Raw genomic sequence first — 15,019 nt, forward strand, 5'->3', positions numbered from 1 at the left:
GGCTTCAGGAACGCCGGCTGGATGTGAAGGGAGGACTATTCTGCTTCTAATAGATGGTGGCTGGGCTTGATGCTGGCTCCGTTTTAAACTTAAAGCACATTAATGTGAGTTAAGGGTTGTTATTTAAAGAACAATTGGATCTTGTAAAATGCGGGGGGAAAAGTGGGAAATAGACTGATTGTTTTCTGCGAGTTAAATGTCTTGGAGTCGAGAGTGCTGTTGAAAGACCTCATGCAGTAAAAAGGGAGAATGAAAATAAAATAAAATGGAACAAGTAAAGGTGAAATGCCTCGTCAAGACCTTTTATTAGCTCAATAATCATCAAATCAACAACGCTCAGACAGCAGTGGGGGTTATGTGATTATTATTATTTTTTTTTTACACAAAATAATGGCTAACCACCTTCACCCCCAGCCTGCTCAGACACAACCCTGTGTGGTTTTAATGACACACATCCATACCAGCCCGCGCCAGCTGGCACCGCCCGGCCCGGCGCCCTGGCAGGCTCGGCCTTTGACGAGAGAAGAAGTGGACCACTTTAACCTCACAGCTCTCAATAGGCTCCCATAAGCTCCTAACAATTTCAGATGGAACGGGGAAAAGACGGCACTCTCAACATCCAATAGAAACACCGAGCCCAGAGAGCAGCTTATGAATTCCAAGTTAGACAAATAAATCCGTAGATGTTTGCGGTCCAGCCGACCAGGAACTGCCATGCCAACCTTCAGTTTGAGAGCAACCCAAGTGGGCGGTAACATGGATGATATATCAACATGCTCTACAGTACATGACAAAACATATGGAGTTAATAAAGCAATTGGCCATAGAAACTGTACGGGAACGAAATGAAACGGACACAATTTGAGACCTTTCCATTCTTCGTCCAGGTCTTAAGAGTTATGTCAAGACAAAGCCTTGTTCAATGACATGACTGAGCTACATTAAAGGGGCGAAAACTATAGCGACATCAGAAGCTCAGACGTGTCTTTGTAGCCAATGTGGGCTTGTAGTTGGTCCACCTTGACAGAGAGCAGTGAGGTAACATTCAATCGCGATGAGGGTGATTACTCACGAGACTTGTCTACCCGTCTTAAGTGGTTCAGATGACATCACTGGGGCCAGGGAGGCCAGGTATTTTAAGGGACACGAATGGATGAATGCCATGGAAACTCTGAGGCGTTTAGACTGGTAGAAAAAAAAGGTGCTATTGCAATATCGCTTCAGGAGAACTGATAAAAAAAACGTATTGAGGGCTGACTCATTATATTCAAATGTCACAGAAAATTGAGATGAGAATGTAAAATTATTATATTAACACCACTTTAAATACGCGTTTTAAAAGATTAGAATACAGTACTGGTAACAGGTTCCACAAATAACATATTGATTGCTATTGTTTGATGGGTGATTCACAGAGGAATTACTGACAATGGTGTTCAAACCGGACCCTTTCAAAGTGTTGACCGAGTTTTGAGAGTGTGCCCCAAGCGGGGTGACGCCCCCTCAGCTATGGCAGCTATGTCAGCAGCACCAGTGGCTCCTGCATTACATTACTGGCTTTCCTTGGGAAGCTAAGCAGGTCTGGCCTAGGATACTCCTTGGATGGAAGACTGGTGCTGGAAGTGGTGTTGGAGGACCAGTAGGAGGTGCTCTTTCCCTCTGGTCCGAATGGTCTGATGAATAATCTGATCTGATGAATAATCTCCCAGGGCCAGGGACTCTGTCCTGTGAGTGAGCAATGTCCTTCTGATGAGACGTTAAACCGAGGTCCTGACTCTCTGTGGTCATTAAAGGTCACATCGGCACTCTTCCCAAGAGTAGGGGTGTAACCCCGGTGCCCTGTGGGGTGTAACCCCGGTGCCCTGTGGGGTGTAACCCCAGTGCCCTGTGGGGTGTAACCCCGGTGCCCTGTGGGGTGTAACCCCGGTGCCCTGTGGGGTGGAACCCCGGTGCCCTGTGGGGTGTAACCCCGGTGCCCTGGCTAAATTCCCAAACAGGCCTTCCTTCAATCATGGCCACCTACTCGTTAGTTAATTGGCACATTCAGTCCTCAACTCTCCACCGTGATAGGCTGATGTGTGGTGAGCGTTTTGGGGCAAACTGGCTGCCGTGCATCACCCAGGTGGGTGCTACACATCAGTGGTGGATGAGTTGACTTCCCTCCCCCTCCCTCCCCTGATATGTGAAGCGCTTTGAGTATCTAGAAAGGCGCTATATAAATCCAATCAATTATTATTATTATGGGACAGAACCATCCACCTCCCGAGAGCAGCTTGTGGGCAGCATAACCCAATCAGCTGAGAAGGAGGAGGCCAGGAAAAGGATGGTATCCCTAAATCGCCCTGAAGCGAAATTGGTATGATTACGATCTTGATCATTGTAATAGAATCATATTAGGCAGGGGAATATAGCAAGCAGGAAATTAATACATAGCCCACGGCCGAGGATTTAAATATGTTTTTCTCTTATCTCCCCTGCATTTTTATCGCCCATCTGTCTGGAAAAACAATAATCACATTGTACGGACTCTTGTTAAAGCACAGAAATACCTTTTACCTCAAGCTTTGAAAAGCTGCTTTGTGCAGATCAAGCGCTTTCAAGTCCCCGCCCCCTCTTGAATAATAGGTATAATGACTATTCCAAAACAGCTCGTTTGACCATAAGAACATGAAAATGGAGTCTTGGGCAATCACAGCTTGGCACATCATATGTGCACCTGTTAGGCAGTGCCAGTGCCTCTTGTGTTTTCACTTGGCGCCGCTCTGGCCCAAGTCCCAGCTGCGTCTTTTGAAGTGCAGAGAACATATGAGCAGCCTCTTTAAACAGGTATACAAATTGTACCTTTATAGTGCAGTAATTCACCATTGCCTTTCATTTCAGTACGCTATGAACATGCAATGATTTGCTTTTAAAGCGTAATGATGGTAAAGAAAAAACCAAAAAAAGAAGAGACAGTGTGAGAGAGACAGAGACAGAGATGGAGTAGTGCTGTCTTACCCTCCTTCCTCCTGAAAACCCTCAAGTTCATCTCTCTGTTCTGCCAAGGTAGACTCCAAGTCCAGGTAGCTTCCATTATGGGACAGCTGGAGGGCACAGTCATCAGGCTAAACAGGAAGGAGACACAGTAACACATTAAATATAGGTCTTGTGCTAACTTCCACAATCACATTATCACATTTTTTTGTGAGATTCTCTATCTTTTCACAACAAAAAAACTGTCCATGCTTGCTGTGTTAAAACAAGTACAGATCCTGCACAGGCCCATGGCACCTATACCAAATTTGGTGCTGACAACGTAAAAATCTAAAAAGTAGATGTCATATGTCACATTACTGTTCCTGCTGTTACATGGTTATTACACTACTGTATACACCCACTTTCACCAATGTTGACAAAACTTTTTATTTTTTGACTAGTACAGCCTCCCTGAACAAGCCCAAATTTCACGCAATTTCATCATCATACATTTTTGGCAATGGCATTTGTAGCGCCCCCTACTCGTAAAACAGCTATGCAGACATGGTCACTGATGATATCTGAACATCAACATTATGACAATTTAGTTGACAGGCCATGTCCTCTCACAAATGTAAAAATGTATATCTTCAAAATGACAGTACTGTAGTTATCAACAACCTTTTAACAAACGTTAATGTATCTTCGGCTGCTCGGAGTCTTCTCTGAACTTTCCTACAGCTGTGCAACAGTCTCTGACACTGGGGACAACTGTCGCCAAAAAACAAATTCTGAAGGAATGGAAATCTCCCTCTCCACCCTCTTTCCAATTGTGGTTGACGGACATGACCTCTGTTATACGCATGGAGAGACTTAGGTTCCTGAGAACCAATGCACTTAGAAAATGTATAACTATCTGGGACCCGTTTTTAGTCTACCTCAACGAGGCTAGGGGTGACGGGTGACTCACCCGGCTGGCTTCCCATAGACCCCTTGAGTGAGATCCCAGGTATATCGTTTACAAGAACATAAGCACCTTAGGTGGCTGGCGGCACCACTTTGTAATGTTGATTATATTTTTTGTTTTGTTTTTGTTTTGTTTTTCATTTCTTTCCCCTGTGTCTGAGCCTGTTTGTCTGTTTTGTCTTGTTTGTGTTCTATAAAAATTTAAAATGTGAAAATAAAATATAAAAAAAACAAAAAAACAAACTTTAATGTGATAGGTCTGTCGATGCTACATGAAAAATTTGGTGGCGATCGATCACAGCGGTGTAGGAGGAGATGTTAAAATGTGTTTTTCAAAACTATCAAAACATCTCAAAAACTTTCCAGCCGGACCTTGAAGGTCCTTCAGGTAAATTTGTATAGCAGGCTCAGCTAAACGTGTAAAGAGTTTAGTGAAAATCGGACATGTGGAAGTTATGGCCTTTCAAAGTCTGAAATTATAATTTGTAACCACAGTATAGCGCCCCCATCAGGCCAATTGGGGAAATATTTCTGGAGCCAATATCTGTTATTGGGCCAAATTTGATGTTTATATACGCAGTGTTATAACCACGGCTCCTCTACCGGGCGCTGTGGTAAAAAATACATATATTATTCCAATTACAGTTATTTACAAGACAAACAACTGTGTTATTGTTATGGGTCCACGTGTCAATTTCTAGATGTATTTTATGTATAATTTTTTTAATCAGCAACTGTCAGCAGTCCACAACATCTGAGAAAGGATCAGGGCATGTTGGCAGTCTGGTACCTCTTATCTTTCTGTCCCTCTATCTGATAAACTATCACCAACACACACAAGGTGATTCTGGAGAGGCGACGATATAATTTGTTTGTGCTCGACTAAACCTGCAGGACTCAATCGCTATTGTGCCGAAAGCCTAAAGCCCTTTTTGGAGGGAGGAGATGGGAAATGAGAGTGTCTGTTCAGTGATGTGGTTGACCTCGGAATTGGAGAGATTAACCTATTTATATTCAGAGCCTGTCAACTCTGCAGGACAGCAGCTCCGACAGGGGAGCACAGGACGGCAAAACAAACACCACGATGGGAGGACTTAACACATGACCAAGGTGAAGAGAGCTGCACTGCTCTGCTCCATCAACAGTGTGTGTGAGGCATCTGAGACAAACAACACACAACTAATTAACACCCAATAAATGACTTGATTTCTCTTTTCTTGTCATTGACTTTCATTGAGGCTTTTGCAGGGTAGAAGAGGGAGATGAAACACTGAAAAATTACTAGTCACCCCAAATGGTGACGATCCATTTGAAGGGGCCTGATTCCAATAGTCTGATTCGACTGCCAATCTGATTTGATTGCACTTGCAATGTTGTGATTGTCTTTTAGTTATCTTTCCTACTTCTTTATCTCTGTATATTGACCTGACCGCTACGCTGCATACAGAGAATAAGACAAATTCCTCGTATGTAACTTGCATACTGTGGCAATAAAAGTCATTCTGATTCTGATTATACATAGAATTGCTTGGTTTCTCCCAATAGACAACAAAAAAGTTCCAATTAAACAAACAAATCAAACAAGCTCATGCCAATGGGTTTTCCGATTGCCAAATTGTCTTATTTAAAAAAGAAAGGGGGAAAAAGAATCATCGAATATTGGTATTGAACAGCCAAATCTGTTTCAACCGACAGAGGTCGGGTACAGCCCTAAAAATGACTATTCACAATCTCAAATAAGCACCAAAAAAAATAAACAAAAACAAAATAAATCTCTCGCAGCATCGCATGTAAACAACATATAAAACCAAGTGTTTTTTAAATTAGGAGCCTGATTGCCAGGTCTGATGCAGTTCACATATGACAGTAACTTCATTAAATGTGCAGGGAAAAGGCTGGGAAAGACATTACGGGTCTGACGACTTTGATCTGTTCAGCCACTCTGTTTGTATTACTGCACTACAGCGCTCAAGGACTGTGTCATATTTGAGAACTGAATCAAAACATGTGGTTGGCTAGGATAACGCTCTCGTTCTCTCTATATATATATCCCCCTCTCTTTGAGAGAACCATGTTTGTTTCCTTTGTATGGTCAAACAAAAGCTTATTGGTAATATGATCAGTCTCAGGGATTATAAACCTGAACATCTTCATCTTGTGAGGACACTGGAGATAAGGTAACACACAAGGATGATGGTGTAAATATACAAAGAAGAGTTCGATCACTTGGGAAATCCAATTGTTTCAAGGACAGTGACAAGTCTTATTTAGGTTGTTCTTGATGTTGTTACAGAAGATAAACAGAATGTCCTGCCTTTGTTCAAATGACATATGCACTAGCCATGCCGTGTGCCATTGTATATTGTTTTTGTATGTTTTGTTTGTGCTCCATACCATGTGATCATGGTCAATGAGTCACATTCAATAAATAAATGAAATGAAAAAGAGAAAGGGACAGACAGACAGACAGACAGACAGACAGACAGACAGACAGACAGACAGACGGACCAGACAGTGAATACGGCAAACAGACAGAGGAGGAGGGAGAGCGTTTCTCCAGATTACAGGACAGATTCTCTGGACTGACAGGAAATCCAGACATGGAGGCCAAAGTTAGACCCACTATATTTATTCCTATGGACTGACATGCCTTGGAAAACAATGGGTGTGACAGTGTGATATGAGAATTATTATGAAGGAGAAAAGAGTCCTGCATGCTGACTGTTATCTGTACCTTACTTTGTGAGACAGTTAAAAAAAAACTGTCTCAACAGGAATCTCCCTAGTTTCTAAAAATGGTCAAAATGATCACAGAGTATGTATTGTACAATTTTAACTTTTAATTGGTCATCCTAAAGTTCCTTCTTTATTTTGATGCTGGCAGCATCATTGTGCTAAGTGCTCATTGCTGTGGTGTTTTTGTACTGCTGCAGTCACTCACTTCCCACTTGGCAATCCAAAGAACGTGGCCATGTGACTCACACTAGGGATGTCACTGTCATGCCCTCAACCTCTGCCTCCTAGTCTCTCTCGCCCCCTCCTTTCTGTTGTGATTACAGGATTGGAGCCAGGTGTGTGGAGCTGATCTTCAGCTATCGCAGCTGCCAAGCATCACCAATCAGCAGGCTTCATATACCCAGCCCAGACAGTCAAGACACTGTCAGATTATCTTCTCACCTGCATGGAGAGGAACGTCTGCTGCCCTAAATCTGACTACCTGCGCCAATCCTCCCCTGTCTGTCTGCCTGCTCGCCATCTGCCTGGACTTCAGCCTACCTGCTCTCTGCTCGCCTGGACTTCAGCCTACCTGCTATCTGCTCGCCTGGACTTCAGCCTGCTTGCTCTCTGCCAGCCCGGACTTCTGGATGCCTGCTCGTTCACCTACCTGGACTCTAGCCTACCATCCTGCAACCTGGGTATCTCGTCCATCCGGACTGAACCAATAACATTTAAATAAACAAACTGTGTTACAACTTGATATTCTGTCTCTGTCTGTCTCTGCCCTTGAGTCCAACAAACAAAACCCTAACAGTCACGATACTAGAATTTCTACTTCGATACCGATATACCCAGGAAAATATCGATAGTCGATACCATTTTCGATACCACGCGGCAGGATGACAACAACATATCAAGAGGCTTAAAAAATAAACAAAGACAGATGGACAGACAGATGCATGCTTCTCCATAATCTAGACCTGATAAGACTCATTAAAAACTTTAACCGCTTACACAGCAGATTACCCCTGCTCTAGTGATCAGCCTATCATAACACAGCAGATCACACCTGCTCTAGTCATCAGCCTATCATAACACAACAAATTACCCCTGCTCTAGTCATCAGCCGATCAGAATAGAGGGTATGCATGTGATGTCACAGAGGCAGAAGTCACTGTGGGGTCACGCCCACTGAGTCACAGCAAGACTGAGCTTGAATGCAGTAATCAGCCTAGATAACTGACACCTGCTGCTCAGGGAGGAACTTGACACTCATTTTGACACTCGTTCCTGATTGAGGGGGCGTGTTCCAGTGGGTGTGCATACCCTCTATACTTTGAACTTGTTGAAGCAAAAGATACCCACCAATGACAGAGGGAGAAATCATCAGTGGTATGTTTGATTTTTCATTAAGAGAAAGCACTGCTGATATTGATACAGTTGCAAATGTAATGAGTATTGTATCCGTTTCAAATTTTTAGTATTGACTTGTCAAAAGTATCGATACTATCGATACTTTTGACAACCCTAACTCACACTGCTCATGCTAAATGCCCAGTTCTTTCATTTATTCCAAACACACCTGCTGCTTGTTACTGGGGATATAGGACAACACATGCAGCAAATGCAAAAACCTTCATGTCATATAGGTTGAATGAATCACTATTCTGGTAGCTGATAAAGAGAAGCAAAATGGACATTTACCTATTATGAGAATCTCATGCATTATTACTGGCCGATATCTTTGCTGTCCCTTTTATTCTCTTCAAAAATGTATACTTCAAGTAGATTTATTTTATGGATTGGACAAAAGCGCGAGAGAAGTGTTTGTTCTCTTTCAGCGAGATTCTTTACTGTCTGTATCACAACCTGAAATAGACAAAAAGCATGCGCCTGAAGTTGCAGCTGTACCCAGTAATTAGCCCACTGTGGAGCCAAGACATGCATTTCCCCACACAAGGTTGGGACTCCCAGACCCCATTTTTGCCAGACCAAATCAAGCCAACAAGTCAGTGTGAACTGCATAAATCTATCCATCAATCTACCCTAACCCAACCGCGCATCAATATCAATCTGTTCATCCATCCATCCATCCTCCAGCCTGTACCTCTTTGGGTTCTCATTATGTAATCGAGTTGGATTATTGGTACAGCTCCAGTCATATATAACCAGGCCAGGGGCGATCCACAGAAATGGCCCTTAATCCGGGTGGGAACAGTGCGATTATCAGTGGCGGTGGCTTCCTTAGCTGTCCCCCGCCCAGGGCTTGAACCCGCGGTGGCCCTGTGATGGCCAAGTCCAGAGAAGTCACCGCAAGTGCTCTGCTCACACACTGAGGTCTGGCCTCTCCCTTAGACCACAATACCGTGGTCCACTGACCAGAGAGGCAGTTAAGGCAGTCAGGACTAAAAATAAACACCGTGCAATTTCCAATTCAAAACTGCTATCTCACTCCATATTTCTTTGTAAAGAAGAAAGACATTTGGAGCGAGGTAGCATAATAACACACGAGTTGCATTGTCTTGTACAAGAGTTAGTGCAAATATACTGTCTATAAACTGCTGAATACTGTAAGCCTTCTTGATGGTTGAAAGTGCATTTGATAATAGTGCATTGTGGATGGTACTTGTGGTCTTTCTCTGAAGGCATGTGATTAGCACACTCATTAAAATACACTTGATGCATGAGAGGCAAACCACAACAGTCATCTTCAGCTCATGTCGAGCATGCAAAAGATGAGTCTGTACAAGGATCGCCAGCAGTTCTGCTGAAAGGCTGCTGAGACAACACTCCCAAATACACAAGAGACGGGCAAAACCGCATCTCTACATAACAATGTGTAAAAGAACTCAAGAGAGCTTTGACAGGCATGTGAAGGAACCTGTATTTTACAGCATTTCACATAACTTCTCATTATGGGACTCTGTAATTTATCCAGAAAAAAAATGCAGGAAAACAACCAGCCGCCCCCCAAAAAAAAACTGAATTTGGTAAAGTGAGAATCTATTCTCCAAGACTTTTTCCCTTCCCACATTTTCCCTTCCTTGGACTTTGCTTTGCAAACCGATGCAGCAAGGCCTCAAGGCCACCAAGCCACAGCACTACAAAGCATTGATAGAGGAGAGAATGCATTTGAAGGTCTAAACTTGTGCTGAATTGTGTTGACAGAGACAGATTTGTCAGATTATGTGCATCGTGCCTTTTCGGCACGGACACACAGTCGTCTGAAAAGGACAATGAATGATTCATGACAGAATTGAAAGGCTGAGTCAGGTAGTGATGAGTCATACTTTCCATCTGGAAGCAAGCTAGAGGTCCATTTATAGACGAGGTGCTTGTACAATATTGCAAAACATCTATTATATTGCTATTTTTGTTTAATATGGCAATTAACATTTGCACTGTGATGTGATACATTGCGTTGCATCGATACACGGCGTTTTCCTAAAGATATTTTGTTGGAAGAGATTGGAGGTTTGCTAATGGTTAGTGTTGTCTGTAGAATTGACTCTGCGCCTGAATAAAAGGCATTGAATGGTCCGAGCTGCTCCAGTTTTCTTCTTCTTACTTCATTGCTGCGTCCCTCCTCTGTGATGCACGGGACCTGCCTGCAATAGCTGAAGCGCGGTGGGACTTCCTCTACTGGTTAGTATTGTCTCTTTCTTGTCTTGGACATGGCGTTTTCTCCTGTGAGATTAGTTAACAATAGCTTTATTATGTAGCAGGCTGTTTGGAACACCCCCCCCCCCTGCTTCTTCTAACTGTAATTCATAATATTGCACCAGTCAATATCGCACTTCAATTTTTCTTTTAGAGATGGAATATCGGTATCAGGATATCGGTATCAGGTGCCGATACAGACGTAACATATCGGACTGACGTTGCCGATCCCATGTTCCCGATCCAGGTTCCATTCATAGCTTGCAGTTGGACAATAAACCCAACATAACATAACATGAAACAGTGCTAGTAAGAAGTAGTAGTAGCAGCAGTAGTAGTGAGCTAGTAGTGTTAGCAGTTTTGGTGATATTTTAGTCTTATAAATATTTGGGGGGGTTTCCAACATTACCAAATGTGGTAAGTGGCAGGGGTGTTGTCTGTGTGTTGAAATGTGGAGTATATTGAGTGGATCAATTGTTTTGGAAATATCTAATGACCTTTATTAATTGTTGAATTTAATATTGTGGAATATTATCAACCAGGTAACTAATGCTATTAGATAATTGATTAATTGATTACCAAAGAAACTACTGATGACGTCAAAGTAGGAGCCAGCTACTATGTAAAGGTGGATGCTGCAGCTCCTTGGGAGAGTTGGCAAGAGCTCTGCTATCAGAATCAGTATCGTTATCGGCAGATATACAAATTCAGGTATCGGAATCGGATCAGAACTGAAAAAGTGGATCGGTGCATCTCTAATTGTTGGCCAGTGCACGCAGTGGCTCAGGTCCTATAACAGGGTTTGTCCACCCAATTTACAAGCCCATTTGGGAGACCATTTGGAAGCCTATTTGGTCCCACTCAGAAACCATAAGACCTGCCGCTACCGAACTTGGTAGGTAGGTTCACAGAATCACCTTTTACTACTACAAATTACACTTGTTGACCACTAGGTGGCGCTATAACAGCCCTATTTACATTTGGTCCATAACTTTTGAACCGTAGAATCTACAATCATAATTATTTTTTCCCTGGATTCCTTGGGCCATTCAGCATCTGCTGATAGAGGCCACATCCATTTCCATCTAACTAGATTTTCCCGCCATTTTGAATTTTCTCCAAAAGCCCCCCCCTGATTTTCCATTATATCCTTCATACTTTTGCCACCGACAGCCCTCCACTTTAACAATGTCGCTGCCTGCTACAACCAACAGGCTCGTCAATGCTTCTCTGCGCTGGCCATTATGCTAGGTTTCGACCTAGCCTTGTTTTCTAGTATGTGCATGAGTAGTGAGAATGACTTCAGCATTTATCTGTTGTAACTGCTACAGAACTGGAGAGTACATCCTTAATAGCATTCAGGGTAGAATTTTTGTCACTATGAAATCTAAACCCGTTAGGACCTTTGACATTTAAAATTCACAAAAAGTAGTTACTGCTGTTTGACTTCGTAGGGCAACATCGCCCAGGTGCCCAACTGCCCATCCCCCCCAACACACACACACACACACACACCTCCGCTCGAGAGACTGCATTCTGAAACTGACAGGGACAGCCCAGGGACAGCACATGCTAGCTGTGTTGGCTCCCTCGGCACCATGTGTTAGCACCAAGCTATTTATACCAGGCTGACCTGCACATCTTAAGACATCCACAGAGACAGAGCTGGAAGGCAACAGGTTCGTTGTGCCAAAAGGTAATGACAGTCAGTGTCATACCAAAGCCACTTCTTCAAACGTCAACCACATGTGGCTGTGAATAGGTGAATTCACTGCCCCAAAATGTGCTGTTTCCCTCAGACACAGTCCTGTGGCATCGGACTGTTTCTTTTATGAAAAGCACAACAGCGGCTGCTCCCTCAAGTTATTGCTAACCACTAATGCCCATGTGACTGTAGCTCACTACCCGGGCACTGCAGAACCTTCCGCTGGTACTCCCTCCCTGTCTAGTTTGTGGTCCAACTGCCCTACTGCTAAACTGAGACCAATCGACTGTGCAAAGTACATCAAGTCTTTGTTTGTGTTGTGATTTCTGCCCGCTTCCCTCTCTCCCCTCTCCCCTCATCCCCTCATGCTGGGCAGACTGAGTGGGCTACAGAATGAGAGCCAGGCTTGTGGTGATCCACAGCATCCTGAGGCTTCCGTGACTTATCTTACCAGCTCTACTCAAACAAGATGGAGTACCATTGATGTGACAGAATGAAGAAAGACCCAAATTAACTTTCTATTTGCGTGACTCCCCGACCAGACTGAGATGACTGCTCAATAAAGACTCAAAGTCACATTCAGTCTCACCGGCCACTTTACTCTGTTTAAATTCCAAGGTCAGGAGATGAGATCTTTGATGAATGTGTTTGGATGCACGTGGTTTCAGGGGGACAAAACTGGCTATACAGTACATCTCAAGAGGTGTAGTCCTCCTCAGAAACAGAAGATTGGTTACAGGTTTAAATGATTTGTCACTGGCTTTCTATGGGGAGACTGAAACACTGCAATCATACTACACTGAAGAGGAAAGTTCCGTTGTTTTTGAGCAGTTTAAAATGGGCAATAGAGTTGTGGATCTTGGGAGGGCCAACTTTTGCAACCAAAACAATGTGTCCTGTATCACCTCCTCAAACAGCTACAGCAGGATCAAGTGAAGCTTGACATGATGCTGCTGACCAAAGGCAAGACTGAGGTGCAGTACATGTATGGTGCTGCTGATGATGACTAGAGAAATGACAGAAGAGGCTTAAAAATCCAAATTGCAAAATAGAAAAGTATGTTAGAAGAACAGGGTGAGTACATGGATTTATCTGACTGGGGCTTAAAGGTTAGATAAGCTGTCTTGAGCCTGGATGCTTACTAATTCAAATCCTCAGATGTGGGTCAAATGTGTGTAACGCTCTTCCCTCCCTCAACAGTTGACCAACCCTTGAGGAGGAAGACACAAACACAACACTCAGTCAGTGTCAAGAGATTGATGTGCTGGGAAGCTCCCAGGTGTGAATCTATGTAGCTGTCAATGTGTGGAGAAGGGCGTAACTGGAAGAAGTAGACATGCAAAGCAAAGATTCCCTGGAGAAATACAGGCTTGAAAAATGCTCAGAAGAACAAGTCAAAAGATAAATACAGTGCAACAGAATGCAATAATTCACGATGGCACAGCGTCCACTCATAATGTCACATCATAACAAGCAATAGCCAGCTTCTCCATAAGGACAAGAAGAACTCCATTGCAATTGGAGTTGTATAAATCACTATCATTCCATTATGGAAATGATTTCCATGAGATAACTTTGTGTTTTAAATTAGCTTGTTTGTTCCAGCCACAAGATTATATTACTTCTCTTGTCTGACGTTTTTGAAAGATCTCCCCAAGTTGGTTCAGTAGGAAAGGTAAGGAAAACAGGTTAAACTGAAAAGGGTTCACTGTTATGGTTGTAAACATTAACAGATGCCTCCTCCCTAAGCACGGGGGCCTAAAGCTTTCGGTCCACTCCACTATGAACTTAAACTGACCAACATTCCATGTCACAACACCCGTGCAGTAACTGTTTGACTGCACGCTGATCGGTCCATGGTCGCTTTGTCAGCATCCCACATTGGAACTGCTTCACTGGCGGTAGCAACCCCACAGCATCATGTCAGCACATTAGTTGTTAATTAGTTAATCATTTTGTAGTTTGGCAGATCTACAACACTGCAAGTCTCTTCACTATTTTTAAAGAATTCATGCCACAAATATCATAGCTGCAAAACAGCCGGTGTCTAGTCTTCAGATCAAAAGCAGTGCATACCTTCTGTGGGGCTTTCAGCAGCCTGTGGACTCCAGCAATCTGATTGATCAGAGGAATATCTTCCCTGAAAGTGTAGTGAGGTGGCCTGGTGGGCTCGGGGAAATTGGTGCTGTTGAATGGATCAGTATCATCTAGGAACTGTACCCTGCATACAAACGTAGCCATGATGTATCCATGCAAGACGATTTCAGACGTCTGTCAAATCAACTGGATGCGCCACGATCAAGCCTCTTTGATAAACCAACCGGGCCACAGACAGCGACCCAGCGGCAGCTCCTCTGCAGTAGCACGTCCCGCACCCTCTGTTATCCTTGGACCTTCTCCATTCGCTTCAGTCAGGCGCAGAGGATTCAAGGCAATGGAAACAAGAGAGCAAACATCCAGGGTACCTCGTTGTGAGGTATGTTTGTTTTACTCTTCAGAGAATCGGAGTTGTTGTGTCGAGATGAGCGGGGCGGCAGTATCCAAGGGCATTGCGGGCGGTGACAGTGAGGCAGACTGCGGAGCGGACGGGACTGCTGCTGCTACACTTGGCGCCTGGTCAGTGGAAACGATGGGAAAGCAAAGCGGCTGCCTCCTCCAGCAGACACTCTGCCAGTGGCGAGGCAGCCAAACTTCAGCCGGCCGAGCGTCCTGGTATTACAGGCGCAATGGCGGCATCCAGTGGTGAATGTAAGAAGCACGCAAAACAGACCATCTCAACCCTCCTGGGTTTGTCCCATATTTTCACCGGATTTCCCGCTGTGAGATCCCGATCATTTCCCCCGGAAAATCTCCCGTATCACCCCCACCCTATTGGACGGTTTACAGAATCCTAATTATTGACCGAATTAAGTTGTTTTGGTCATACAATGGTGTAGTCTAGTTTATTGTAGGGGGGATAGGCCAGGCCTACTGTAGCCTAAGTTTCTGGCATTGCATTCTGGCATTGCACTGATA

At 43.9% G+C, this 15,019-nt stretch overlaps 1 protein-coding gene across 1 annotated transcript in view; it reads right to left on the reverse strand.

The window, feature by feature from the left end:
- The window catches only part of fhod3b (formin homology 2 domain containing 3b), a gene marked incomplete at its 5' end in the record, with an annotated part of 199,442 nt that extends 185,197 nt beyond the window's left edge, over positions 1 to 14,245 (reverse strand). The window contains 2 exons of the mRNA XM_083639893.1: positions 2,998 to 3,104; positions 14,081 to 14,245. Of these exons, the coding sequence (XP_083496019.1) occupies positions 2,998 to 3,104; positions 14,081 to 14,245 (272 nt within the window). The remainder of the gene's footprint in view (positions 1 to 2,997; positions 3,105 to 14,080) is intronic.
- Positions 14,246 to 15,019: the final 774 nt, after the last annotated feature.

Source organism: Poromitra crassiceps (genome assembly GCF_964638095.1).
Source record: "Poromitra crassiceps genome assembly, chromosome: 1".
Taxonomy (NCBI): Eukaryota; Metazoa; Chordata; class Actinopteri; order Beryciformes; family Melamphaidae; genus Poromitra; species Poromitra crassiceps.